Source organism: Saccostrea cucullata, unplaced genomic scaffold (genome assembly GCF_032062105.1).
Source record: "Saccostrea cucullata isolate Sc308-1 unplaced genomic scaffold, CSIRO_AGI_Scuc_v1 ctg658, whole genome shotgun sequence".
Taxonomy (NCBI): Eukaryota; Metazoa; Mollusca; class Bivalvia; order Ostreida; family Ostreidae; genus Saccostrea; species Saccostrea cuccullata.
This window is the reverse complement of record NW_026933693.1, coordinates 307900-322500: the sequence shown is the minus strand read 5'-3', so window position 1 is coordinate 322500 and position 14601 is coordinate 307900. Positions and strand designations below refer to the sequence as shown.

At 33.8% G+C, this 14601-nt stretch overlaps 1 protein-coding gene across 1 annotated transcript in view; it reads right to left on the bottom strand.

Moving 5' to 3' along the window:
• LOC134238980 (uncharacterized) overlaps positions 1 to 14601 on the bottom strand; it is a 61403-nt gene that overhangs the window by 22585 nt on the left and 24217 nt on the right. The window contains 2 exon segments of the mRNA XM_062721128.1: positions 3806 to 3900; positions 5414 to 5456. Coding sequence (XP_062577112.1) covers positions 3806 to 3900; positions 5414 to 5456 — 138 coding nt within the window.

Below are 14601 nucleotides of genomic sequence, written 5' to 3'. Positions count from 1 at the left end.
GTAACTGAGTTATAATCTCACTGTAGCTGAGTGAATTAGAATTATATAGAAATTGACAACTTCTTGTAAACTGCACCATTATATGAAAAAAGGTTTTATAATATTGTTACACACTGAAATTCATTTATGTCTCAATCAACACATGCTGGAAATCATTGACTTCATGATGTGTAATCTGATGATGAAAATTGAAAAAAAAAATCTTTTATATAATATCAAAAAAAATAATTTGGTTGTAAGTAAAAAATGACTCATTATTTTTATAAAAGGACATAAATTGTGATACATGTATAATCTAGGTAATATCTGTTGTAACAAGAAGCCCATGGGCAACATCCCTTGCCTGAGCACATTGGCTAGGAAAAAAGCACAAATCAGTTCAGTATTGGAAAGTTTACAAAAGGTTGGCAGAGTTCTTGAAATCTTTTTTCCACTGTCAGTCATTTGGACTGACTGACATAGAAAGTTTGTCAGTCCAGACAGATTTCTATCAGTCCAAAGAAAAAAAATTCCATAAAAAGATGAAAACTGTATTTGAATTTTATCATCAATACATTTTGCACCCTGCATTATATACACACTGCAAACTTTATGCCAATTTGATCATCGTATAACACTCATGGGGGTCAATTTTCTTCATAAGTTTTTAATCTAGTTCGATTTTCTCATCTGGCTTACCCTAGCACCGTCGACAAACTTGTTTCAACAGTTAATCAATCATAGTTTGGTACTTGGGCTCATCGAAGAAGGCATTATGATATACTGAAAAGCGTTCAACAGATTATGATTGGTTGGTTATAGGGAATTTGTACAAAATTTAGTTGGATTTTCACAAGTTGCTCTCCAAACATCTAGCGTTCAACAGATTATGATCAGTCGGTTACCGTATTTGGGGGAATACAATACGCACTTTTTTCCTAAAATAAATTTTTTTGAGAAAGGGATGCGTATTTTACATCACAATGGGATTTTGACAAGTTTTTCTTTCAAGTGAAACATGGCTATCATACGTACATACCGTAGTATTACCTAGAGACATATGCAATTTCTTCTGTTAATTGCCATATTTTAAACTTCGGAAAGTTATTGTTGGAAGGTATGCTTCTTAAAAATGTCATTTTCATAATCTTTTGATACCAAAATAACATGAAAAAGTGAGTTAAAAGTAATTTGAGCTGCATGTTGATTGTCTCCGAGGAGGCCGCCATTACCGATGTTATTTTTAGACATACACTCATGCCTATGTCACTTGCTTCCGTAATGATAGTGCACATGCACCTTATCTGCCAGACAAAGTAATAAATCATTTTTTAATGAAATACAATAAAATAAATATTAATTTTAGGTTTAAAATAACTCAATGATAATCTGCAACAATATTAACACCCCTCCATACGTCCCAATGAAAGGAAGCCAATGTTGTGACACACGTGCGCTGGTCAAATGATAATTACCTATCAACACCCCTCGGGGCAATTAATTGTCTAACGACTCCAAATCAATGTTTTTACAGTTAGAGCACTGATTATTTTACTGCTATGTAAATTGCTTTGATTATTTTCTTTGTTAAAAATTGGGGGTCGGTTTATGACCTTTCGTATGTGTGAGCATGTGTTGATTACGGCACTTTAAACAATTAAACACTTGTTAAATGTAATTTTACCTTATCTTATACTTATCGGCCTCTTGTTTAAATAATTGAGAGTTGACAAATGAAATATAAATTATGCTAAAACTTTAAAGTGGTATCATTTACTAAGAAAATAAGATATCCGCGAAGATTCAGAAGAGGAAAATCGTAGTCTTCTTAAAGAAATAAGTACCTTGATGTTTCAATTTCGTTTCCTGTAAAAATATTGTAAGATAATTTTCAGCATGATTATCTAGAACCAAATTTAAATATGACAACTGATAAAACTTTCGACAATATCTCTTGCTTTGTTGAAATAAAATTATTTCATCTAAGAATATGGCGACGCATAATTTCAAAATCACCGTAACTGTTCTTTAAAAAAATCTGTTAAATACTTTTACGCAACATTATCTTGTGCTTTGTTGAAATAAATGAATAAATAATTTTCTCCAGATTGCCGCGATATGGAATGTCAGGATTATAAGAGAAAGTTATAAAGTGTGTATTTTGAAAAAAAAAGTGTGTTCAGTAAATTTTTGACACTTAATCCTCGCGTCGATTTTCGAAACAAATTACCGCGATTCAAAGTTCAGAACATCACTTGGTAAATTTTTCTGTTGCGTATAATACATCCGAACTGCGTTTTTTTCCCCAGTTTCAGACTCAAAAAGGGGGGTGCGTATTTTACATCAATGCGTATTATACTTGGCCAAATACGGTAAAGGGAATTCGTACGAAATTTAGTTGGATTTTCACAAGTTGCTCTCCCAACATCTACCGGTCATCTGGACTGAGACAGAACATAAAGTTATCGGTCCTTAGTTGTTTTTATCGGTCTTGCCGACAGGACCGAAAGATTTCAAGAACTCTGGGTTGGGGCTTGCATTTTAAACTACTTGATGATGTTTCCATATCAAAATAACAAACGTGTTTGTTGTTCTCAGCACAAAATTTTTTTTATGATTTTCCTTGTATATTCCTTTGTTAAAATTTGATACTGACCATTATGGCCCCACTCTACACCGGCCCCAGTTTAAGCAGCTAACTTGAATTTAAACTAATTAAGGATGCTTCCATTTCAATATGACTACACATGGTTTTACTATTCTTGAGAAGTAGATTTTCCTCTATATATAGTAATATACATAATACTTAATATATAAAACTTTGATCCTCCATTGTGGCCCCACCCTACCACTGGGGGTCATGATTTGTACAAACTTGAATCTATACACAACCTGAAGATGCTTTCATAACAACATGAATAATTATGGCCTTGATGTTCTTGAGAAGAAGCTTTTCTAATAATTTATTTAATATGTGATACATTGATCCCCTATAGTGGCCCCGTTCTACCCCCGGGGTCATAATTTTAACAAATTTGACCTAAAGTATGCTTTCATATCCATATAAATATGACTTAACATGGCTTTGTTGTTCTTGAGAAGAAGATTTTTACAGATTTTTCCTATATATTCCTATGTAGAACTTTGATCACTTGCCGCACCCTACCTCTGGGGTCATTTTTGAACAAATTTGAATCTAAACTACCTGAGAATGCTTTCTCGTCAATATGACTAAACAGGCTATGTTAATTGTTCTTGAGGAGAAGATTTGTACAGATTCTTTCCTATATATTCCTCTGTAAAAATTTTACAACCCCCCTTTTTACCCCACCCTAACCCTGGGGGTCATGATTTGAACAAACTTGAATCTATACTATGTAAAGAATGTTTCCTTTAAGTTTCAACCTTTTTGGTGTGGTGGTTCTGGAGAAGACGATTTAAAAACATGCCACCATATTCTCACTATTTTCTAATTATTTCCCCTTGTGAGAGGGTGTGGCCCTTCATTTGAACAAATCTGAATCCCCTTCACCCAAAAATACTTTGTGGCAAGTTTAGTCAAAATTGACCCAGTGGTTCAGGAGAAGAAGTCCAAAATGTGAAAAGTTTACACACGGACAGACAAAATGTGATCAGAAAACCTCACTTGAGCTTTCAGTTCAGGTTAGGTAAAAAGCTAACAAACAACAATTCTTGTAGAGAATAACTGGTCATTATGACTTGATCATATCAAAGATTCATGGAATGGGATTTTTTTAAATAAAAGTACCATAGTGGTTTTGTTTGAAATAATTAAATTAAGTGAAATATCAGCAGTTTAATGTACCTGAATCTGAGTGTCCATTAACTCCCATGTCTCCTGCAGTACATCTAATCGCTGCTTGTGAGTTCCTACATTATCAAATCTCCCAAAATACTGGTCTAAGAAAGATAATAAAATACGAAATTTAGGGGGAAATACATCAAGGTGATATGTAATTATTGTAGATTCCTCAATTTAAATACTAGTACAAGTATGTAATATTGTATGCAATATCGCAAATGACTCATGGATAAAAAATCACATGAACAGGATTTATCAAGTGGACTGATGATTTGGTGTACGAGGGTTGTCCAAAAAGTTCGTGGACAATGACGTTTTTGTTAAAATAAATGGTTCTCTATATGCATCTATTGTATATCAAAATATTTCTCATGAAAAAATAAGTCAGAATGATTTAATTTTTATTGATGAAACTTAATATTCTTGTAAAAATCGGTGTCTTTAAAGATCGCAGATTGTGCGCACGGACCAGTCTGATGTTACGCTAATTTCATCATAACGTCAAACATTTGGATTTTGACTTAACACATGTTCATGGACACACACTACGTTTCTTTTTTAAGGCACAACGCACTTCGAAGTGCTAGCAATAATCTTTCAGTATAGATTATAATTTATTTAATTTTTAAAATTCAAAACAATGCACAAAAATTTACGAGCGTCATCTAAATTAACAGTTTGTATACTCAAACTGAACAGCCCAGTTTGACGCTGCGCTAGATTTATAACAACGTCCTGAATAGAAATCTCCATTTACAATTAATTACATGGGTTTTTTTTTACATGCTTTTAGTGTCTTCGAAATTGTACACACTGTTGAAAAATCGTATATACGAATCCCAAATCAATACATTCCATATATTTTAATAATTTGAGTTGTTTTAACAAATATTTTGTTTCTCACATCGTTTCAAGCGTTATACATGTATAACTTAATTTTTTGACCGGACGCTGACCCGTGCCGACGGACGTCATTTTTTCTGTTGAGTTTTGACACGTACTTGTTAAGGTTTTCGTTGTGTATTTTCATTGTCTATATAGTAGGCGATATTTAAGATATCATAAAATTATAATAACCTCTTTATTTGTGTTACATAAAATTTTTATTATTTTTTGACTTGTTTTATATAGAAAATAATCATTTTAATCCGAACTCTTTATATTAGAGTTTACATCATTTTAACCTTGGTCCGTGCGCACTATCCGCGATATCTAAAGACCCCGATTTTTACAAAAATATTACGTTCCATCAATAAAATCTAAATCATTCTGACTTGTTTTTTCATAAGAAATATTTTGATATACAACAGATTTATATAGAACCATTTATTTTCACAAAAACGTCATTGTCCATGAACTTTTTGGACAACCCTCGTATGTTTTACATATATTTCAGGAATATAAAAAAACAAATAAATTTATTTTGCAAAGTAAGTGAATCTTTTTTGGAAAGTCATGCGATAATAAATTGCTCGAGTATGTTTAGAAATGTTTAGTTTGTAATCTTCCTAAATGCTAACACAGTACAATGTAACCTTTTCCTATAGCAGTCATACACTAGCTGAGAGGTTTATTACCAAATCATCTAAACACTAGTAGATAATACTCTACCTGCATCCACCGTTTTTTTCTTGCCTTTGAATGCAAAAGTCCCCTGTAATTGAGAGAGTTTGATCTAATATTATGTGGTTTGGTTGTGAATGTATTGTTATACAGAGAATAATATATACCCTTTTATCCCGCTTCAGACAAATTTGACGATTACTGATTTGATAAAAGCTAATCACATGACGCCCTGAAATTTTCCGTATTACATCTCCGTTGAGGCGTAATATGAAAATCGGGCACATGATTTCCGTTCGAAGCGTTGTTACTGTAAATAACCAGAAGTCTCTGTCGAGACTGAAGCTCTACTGGTTTGTACTTATGGCAAAGGAAGAGAAAAGTACTTAGGCAGTTGGAAATTGAAACTTTTCAACAGCAATAAATAGAATAATAATCCTTGATTAAGTCTCTTTATGTTCTTAGTGTAGTCTACTTGCATGCCACATTATATTATAACCAGACTAAAACTGTTATTTGGAGTAGCATTTTGAGAGTATTTAACAGAAATTTCTATTTTTAGTAATCATGGCAACACCATTCATTGAAATGAAAAACTGATACATAGAATTATGTACCTTAGTGTAGTCTACTTGTGTGCCAAGTTATATTGAAATAAGACCAAAACTGTAGAAGGAGTAGCATTTTGAAAGAATTTCACAGAAATTTCTATTTTTAGTAACCACAGCAACACAGTTCATCGAAATCAAAAACCGATATACAGAATTATGTATCTTTGTGTAGTCTACTTGTGTGATAAGTTATATTGAAATCAGACCAAAACTGTAGGAGGAGTAGCATTTTGAAAGAATTTCACAGAAATTTCTATTTTTAGTAACCACGGCAACACCGTTCATCGAAATCAAAAACTGATACACAGAATTATGTATCTTAGTGTAGTCTACTTGTGTGCCAAGTTATATTGAAATCAGACCAAAACTGTAGGAGGAGTAGCATTTTGAAAGAATTTCACAGAAATTTCTATTTTTAGTAACCACGGCAAGATCGTTCATCAAATTCAAAAACCGATATACAGAATTATGTATCTTAGTGTAGTCTACTTGTGTGTCAAGTTGTATTGAAATCAGACCAAAACTGTAGGAGACGTAGCATTTTCAAAGAATTTCACAGAAATTTCTATTTTTAGTAACCACGACAACACCGTTCATCGAAATCAAAAACGGATACACAGAATTATGTATCTTAGTGTAGTCTACTTGTGTGCCAAGTTATATTGAAATCAGACCAAAACTGTAGGAGGAGTAGCATTTTGAAAAATTGTTTACAGTCGGACAGACAGACAGACAGACGCATTACCATCGCATAAGCTCTTCTGGTCTCTGACCAGTAGAGCTAAAAATGGCGGCTATGAAATGGTTTACGTAGGTAGTTTAGTTAAATTTATTGTTACCGTAACGATATTTAATGTTGATTGTTATTGGATTAAAACCAAATATTTTCATAATATGCACAAATATTTTTTTTACATTGAATAAGGTCTTCAGCGGGATAAATTCGTAACACAGTCAGTTAGTGACCTAATACGGATTCATACAGGGTGTGAAATGGAAATCCGTATAGTGGCTCGGCTTCGCCTTGCCCAATACGGATTTCCATTTCACACCCTGTATGAATCCGTATTAGGTCACTAACTGACTGTGTAACTAATATTCCATACCACATTCTGTATCAGCCCGAGACACCAATATCAGCTCGAGGGAAAAGTGTGGAAAAGGGTATGTATTAATATGTTTATTACATACTTAGTAATAAAATACAGCATATCTTAAGTTGAGAAGAAAATAAATAAATAATCATGCATGGACTTCTTACATACATGTACATCATACATGTTAACTCTCCCGGTTTAGGCGGGAGTCTACCGCTTTTTCACTCCATCTCCCGCCTACCGATTTAATTCAGAAATCTACCGCTTTCTACAAATGCTGCGTCTTAAGTATTTTTGGTTCGCTTGGGTATCCATTTTTGAAGCCACTCTCACAAAATCTCGCTAGATATCGCGTGATTTGACTCGGAATCATACAAACGCTTTTTTTGTACAGAGATTTGAAGCACGGATTTGACAACGACAACAACACAAGACTACAAGTGATTACATTGGTTACGATAAATTAATCAACATCCCTGCCATGAAAAAGGAGACACAGCTTTTAAGAATTAGATGAAAACATTTGACATCGTCTTTAAAAGCACAGAAGCTCATAACTTTATCAATAAAGTCAATAGAAGTCACTCGATTGACCAAGCCATGTGGCACATCTCTACTTTCGTTTTCGATCATCGCGGGAAATCTGATTTATATAACGAAAGATAGGAACTTGTTTTAGATCTAGATTAAACCATGTCATAATTTGTTTTGTTTAAAAACTGAATGAACATTCAGAATTATTGCTTCTAGGCTATATCAGCAAAGATCAATCTTCAAAAGGCTAAGTAAAGCAGCCAATCCAAGCAAAATGATGAGCATGAAAAATATTTGTACAATTTATGTCAAACTTAAGGTGTTTCTGTCTTCTTCTTTGCTGTTGATATTTAAGATTAATTAGTGTAGGTACCTGATTTCATTTAAGGCTTATAATATACATGTATATTACATGAAAGATATCGATAATCAAGCGTTAAACAACACACGCGCAATGCTACCGCTTTTGAGGTCTGAATCTCCCTCTTTTTCATCACAATAGGTTAACATGTATGTGTGCATGGTCTATTGTCTCATAAGATTTGGGTTTGTTTCTACTTCTATTTCAATGCACTCGATCCATAATTTGAAAAAAATCTATTATTTGTAAATTAAGATTAACCTTATTTTCAAAAAGTTAAAATTAAGAGAATATGAACCCACCAAAAGTTGTGTATGATCACAAGTACTGTTTTTGTGATTTAATTTACTAAGGGTGTGATATTGATCCGTATCAGCCCTGCAGGGCTGATAACCTATATCAGCCCTGCAAATCCATATCAGCCCTGCAGGGCTGATAGATATTGTGACATCAGGCATATCGCATATGCAACAAGAGGCCCAAGGGCCTTGAATCGCACTTCTGATAAATTGTACAATCTATCTCTTCTATTTGAAGCCTCTAAGTATCCCAAGATGCATGAACTGACAATGTTTGATGATTCTTAGCCAGTCAGGGCTAAAATATTTCAGTATAGCTATGAAATACAATAAGTAGGTCACAGTGACATACTTTTCTGAGGACTCGAGATGCATTATTTAATTGACAAAGATTGATGATTCTAAGCCAATAAGTACCCAAGATATTCAAAGTAGGTCACTGCGACCTACTCTTCGGTCGACATTCTCCAAAAACCCAAGATGCCTCAACTGACAAAGTTTAACAATTCTAGGCCAATAAGTACCTAAGATACTTATGCCCTGTTCACACGGAGAGTTTAATTCGAATTAAACGTAAGTTTACTGAGAATTAGCTTCACTTAGCGTTCACACGGAGAATTTAATGCGAATTAGTTTAATTCACATTAGTTTACTGCGCATTAAATTACCTCGCATTAGCTCCGTGTGAACGCTAAGCGAAGCTAATTCGAATTAAATTTTGGGGCATGCGTAATGGCAAAATTAAGTCAAATGCGTCATGTCGGTGGTCAGCTTTAAGTACTTGTGCTATTTTTGAGTGAAAAACTAAGAAAAAATGTGTTAATCACTAAAATATGTCTCCTGAGACACTGTGACATTATGTCAAATGCATCTGCTTATGCATAAGGTGATGTGATTTGCAAATGACGTCATAATAGCCTTCCTCACGCCTGAATAACGAAGTAAAATTTTAATTCGCATTAGTTTACTTCGCATTAGCTGTTGTGTGAACGCAATTTAATTCGCATTAGTCTGATTCGAATTAGTTAACTTCGCATTAATTTACTGCGAATTAAACTTGTCGTGTGAACAGGGCATCAAATATAGCCATAAAATGTCACCATGACCTACTTTTTGTTTGACAATTTCAGAAGACCCAAGATGCATCAACTGACAAAGTTTGATGATTCTAAGCCAATAAGTACCTGAGATAATTAAAAGTAGGTCATTGTGACCTACTTTTTGGTAGACATTCTCCGAAAACCCAAGATGCCTCAACTAACAAAATTTTAACAATTCTAGGCCAATAAAGTACCTGGGGTACTTAAATATGGCCATAAAATTCTAAACTAGGTCACCATGACCTACTTTTTGGTCAACGTTCTCCGTAAATCAAAGTCGCATCAACTGACAAAGTTTGATGATTCTAAGCTAATAAGTACTTAAATATAGCCATAAAATGTCAAAAGTAGGTCAATGTGACCTACTTTTTGGTCGACAAATTCCGAAGAACCAAGATGTGTCAACTGACAAAGTTTGATGATTCTAAGCCAATAAGTATCTAAGATACTTAAACATAGCCATAAAATGTCAAAAGTAGGTCAATGTGACCTACATTTTGGTTGACATTTTCCGAAGACCCAAGATGCATCAACTGACAAAGTTTGATGATTCTAAGCCAATAAGTACCTAAGATACTTAAATATAGCCATAAAATGTCAAAAGTAGGTCACCGTGACCTACTTTTTGGTCGACATATTCCGAAGACCCAAGATGCATCAACTGACAAAGTTTGATGATCACAGGTCTGAAAGTATTCAAAATATGCCTTTTAAACAATTTGAAAACAAATTCCTGCAATTCAGAAAGTAAGTCACAGTGACCTACTTTTTCATATATGTGTTTTAAGGCTCCAAGATGCATCAACTTACAAGATCTGGTGATTCTAAACCTCTCGGTGTCTAAAATAATGGGATTAAATTTTTTAGAAAAGACTAAGCATAAAATTCAACAAGAGGCCCATCATGGCATGGGCCACATCGCTCACCTGAGCACTGTGGTTGGGAAAAAGTAGAAATTGGTTTATTATTGAATAGTTTATATCCAAAAGTAGTCCCATGACCAATTATGGCTTTGCTATTCTTGTTAAGATGATTTTTAAAGAATTTTCCTATATATGTCTATGTAAAACTTTGATTGGCCATTGTGGCCCTGCCCTACCCCCGGGGGTCATGATTTGAACAAACTTGAATCTACACAACCTGAGGATGCTTCCATTAAATATGATCAATTATGGCTTTGTTATTCTTGAGAAGAAGATTTTTAAAGAATTTTCCGTTATATGTCTATGTAAAACTTTGGTCGGCCATTGTGACCCCGCCCTACCTCTGGGGGTCATGATTTGAACAAACTTGAATCTACACTACCTGAGGATGCTTCCATATAAATATGATCAATTATGGCTTTGCTATTCTTGAGAAGATTTTTAAAGAATTTACCTATATATTTCTATGTAAAACTTTGATCGGCCATTGTGGCCCCGCCCTACCCCTGGGGGTCATAAATTGAACAAATCTGAATTTACACTACCTGAGGATGTTTCCCTGTAAGTTTCATCTTTCCTGGCACAGTGGTTCTTGAGAAGAAGATTTTTTAAAAGATACCACTAAATTTTCATTAATTCCCAATTATCTCCCCTTGAATGAGGGTATGGCCCTTCATTTGAACAAACTTGAATCCCCTTAACCCAAGGATGCTTTGTGGCAAGTTTGGTTGAAATTGGCCCAGCAATTTTTGAGAAGTAATCAAAAATGTGAAAAGTTTACAACGACGACTACGACGACAACAACGACGACGACAGAAAACGGACAAATTGTGATCAGAAAAGCTCACTGAGCCTTTGGCTCAGGTGAGCTAAAAAGTAGGTCACGGTGACCTACTTTTAAGTTGACGTTGTTCTAGGTTCCAAGATGCATCAACTGACAAAGTTTAAGGATCGTAGGCCTTCAAGTGTCCAAAATATGCCTTAAAATCAATTTGTAAATGAAAGCCCGTTAAATTTAAAAAGTAGGTCACCATGACCTACTTTTGTTTTAACATAATGTGAAGTCCTAAGATGCATCAAATTACAAGATTTGATGATCCTAGTCTTTATAGTAAGCAAAATATAAACGTTTTTATTAAGTGTAAATTTTGTTCAACTTTGAAGTGACCTTGAGACCACGCCCTTTGCCTCAGGGTCATGCCTTGAACAATTTTTAATCTTCAACATATCTTGACCCTTGTATGTAAGTTTGGTGAAAATCTGGCTGGTGGTTCTGGAGAAGAAGATTTTTTAGCAACCAGTACTTCTGGTTTTGTTTTCCTGATTATCTCCCCTTGTAATAGGGTCCCACCCCAAGTTTTTGTACAAATGGTAGCCCTTGGGCCAAGAATACCCCATGATAAATTTCATCATGATTGACCAAGGGGTTCTTGAGTTATGTCCCATAATCTAAAAAGTTAATGCAAACTGCACACCGCACGACACACAAATGGCCATAGCATTAGCTCTTTGAGCCTTAATTTGGCTCAGAAGAGCTAAAAATCCTGAATTTATTACTAAGTGTGTAATAAATCATTTTTAGCAATGGTTTTATTAACTATATTGCTAAAACACCAGAAATATTGCAGTCTTCAAAATTAAATTTGGACTTATTTATAGAAAATTTTATCTTAAGTGGAACTGTACTATGAAAATCATTTTTTGGGAGTGCATGATGCAACTACCAAGATGGTGTCTACAAAATTATGCACTGTATAGCCCAAAAATTTTTAAAACTTTGACTGCAATTGCACTGCATATGAACATAATTACTAAAAGAGACAGCTCTTTAAAGAATGAATTTTTCATAAATTGTATTCAGATCAGTTTAAAGTTGAAAATTTTAATTATTTATGAAATAAGTATCATTTTAAAACATCTATCGGATATAAATACAGGTTGGTCATGAGATCAAATTCCATAATGCTGTCGACCCTTTATGACGTCACTGAGAAATTTATATACATTTATGACGTGAGGAACCTGTATTCATACAGATATAGTTACCCATTGCTTTTAAAAGTGTTATATAAAGGAAAACATTTAAGTTGAAGATTCATGCGGACATGAACTACAATGCTTCATGCTGGCAGATTTAACACTTCATGATAAATATGCCAGCATGAAGCGTCGTAGTTTATCTATCTCATGAATTTTCGAAAATTATACTCATTTCTTATATTTACATTATTTTTCTGATTAGGTGCCACAATTCAACTGTCATTTTTAAAGCAAAACAGTTTGCACTATGCAGGTGACTCTCAATCTCTCAAAGTTCAAGGGACGTACCGCAAGAAAAGTTCGAGAGATCGAGGGTTTCAAGAGATAGGAAGTAAATAAAATCAGGAATTTTCAGTTCTGATCATCAATGATCTACTATTATAGATACCGGAAGTATATGTTAATAAAGTCATTGCACGTTTTCAATCGTATTTTACAGGTAATTAATTTACTTGAAATAAACAACAATGATCTTATTTTGTATAAATAAATTGACTTCCTAAAGGTTCAATGTTTATTTGTTCTTATTAACTTATTTTATGATTACATGAAACCTAAATCATGTAAATAGCAATTGTCTGTTTGGCTATCCCCAAATTTCACCAGATTTCTCGCAATCAGTATTCAATCCTTGAGAAAAAATTTCCTGTGCAATGTTTGACATAATGGGATTATGTACACTGTATTAAAAGTTCACTGTCTATGGGAACTTAATGAAATGTACGTTTTCAAATTATTTTCTAAAAATTATCGTCCTGGTTTCATGTCAAAATAAGTTGTGAAGCGATTCGTTTACAATTTACAAACTTTTAATTATAACCAATTAATTATATCTACACATGGACAACCCACAGGTGTAGTGCCATCTCAATGCATTTCATTTCCGGAAATATGCATAGCATTTCCGACATTTTTTTTAATTTCATTTCCGACATTTTTTGTTTTCATTTTCGACATAATTTTTTTTTCATTTCCAGACTTTTCCTGTGCGGCAATTTAATGTTCTCTAAGTAAAAGAAAATGGAGTTTTAAAAGTATTTATACCAAAATATTAATAAATAAAATTTTAAAAAAATATCTATACATATATGCATTCATATAGCACTTAGTCTAGGTAATGCATAAAACTTTTCCACCACATTTAATGTGCACTTAATTAAATGTCAGTGACAGTGCCATACTTATGTCCAAGTCACTGATAGATTTACAAAATTAGATTTCAATGATTTATTTATGATTTATTCCTTTAAATTTTTCATAAGAAAAGTTACCTAATCTGTTACTATACGTACTACATATGTATTTGAAAAATGTAGGAATTGAAAACAAACAAGAGATGTTTGTAAAACACTTATGCCCCCCTCCCCCTAAATTGGATTTTTCCTAAGTCCAAAAGTGCATAACTCTGTCTAAAATGGTGCAATCGTACCCAAAACAAAACTTGACTTTATAGATATTCAGCTGAAAAATCTGTATACTAAATTTTATTTCATTATGTGCAACCTCTGCAAAGAAAATGAACGGAAACTGCAAATAATTGGAATTTTTCTAAGTCAAAGGGGCATAACTCTGACAAAAAGGTTGTAATCGAACCCAAAACAGAACTTGTCCTAGATATTCAGCTGAAACATCCGTATACTAAATTTCATTTGAATATGTGCAACCTCTGCAAAGAAAATGAATGGAAACGGCAAATAAGTGGAATTTTTCTAAGTCCAAGGGGCATAACTCTATCAAAAAAGGTGCGATCAAACCCAAAACAGAACTCGACCTAGATATTCAGCTGAAACATCTGTATACTAAATTTCATTTCAATATGTGCAACCTCTGCAAAGAAAATGAACGGAAACTGCAAATAAATGGAATTTTTCTAAGTCCAAGGGGCATAACTCTGTCAAAAATGGTGTGATCGTACCCAAAACAGAACTTGACCTAGATATTTACCTGATAAACCTGTATACCAAATTTCATTTCAGTATATGCAGCGGTTGTAAAGAAAATGAACAGAAACTAAATGGACCGACAGACCGACCGACCGACAGACCGACGGACAGCAGCAAAGCAATATGCCCTCCCTTCTTCGAAGGGGGGCATAAAAATGTTGGAAATGAAAACTAAAAAATGTTCGGAAATGAAAAGTTGATAATTACCAAAAATTCTGGAAATGAAATGCAGCCACCACCTATGTAAACACCCAATAAACACCTCCATGCCAGCCCCAGGCATTCACTGTTATCTAGGTAAGTTCAAGCTGCATTAATTTTAGGCTTG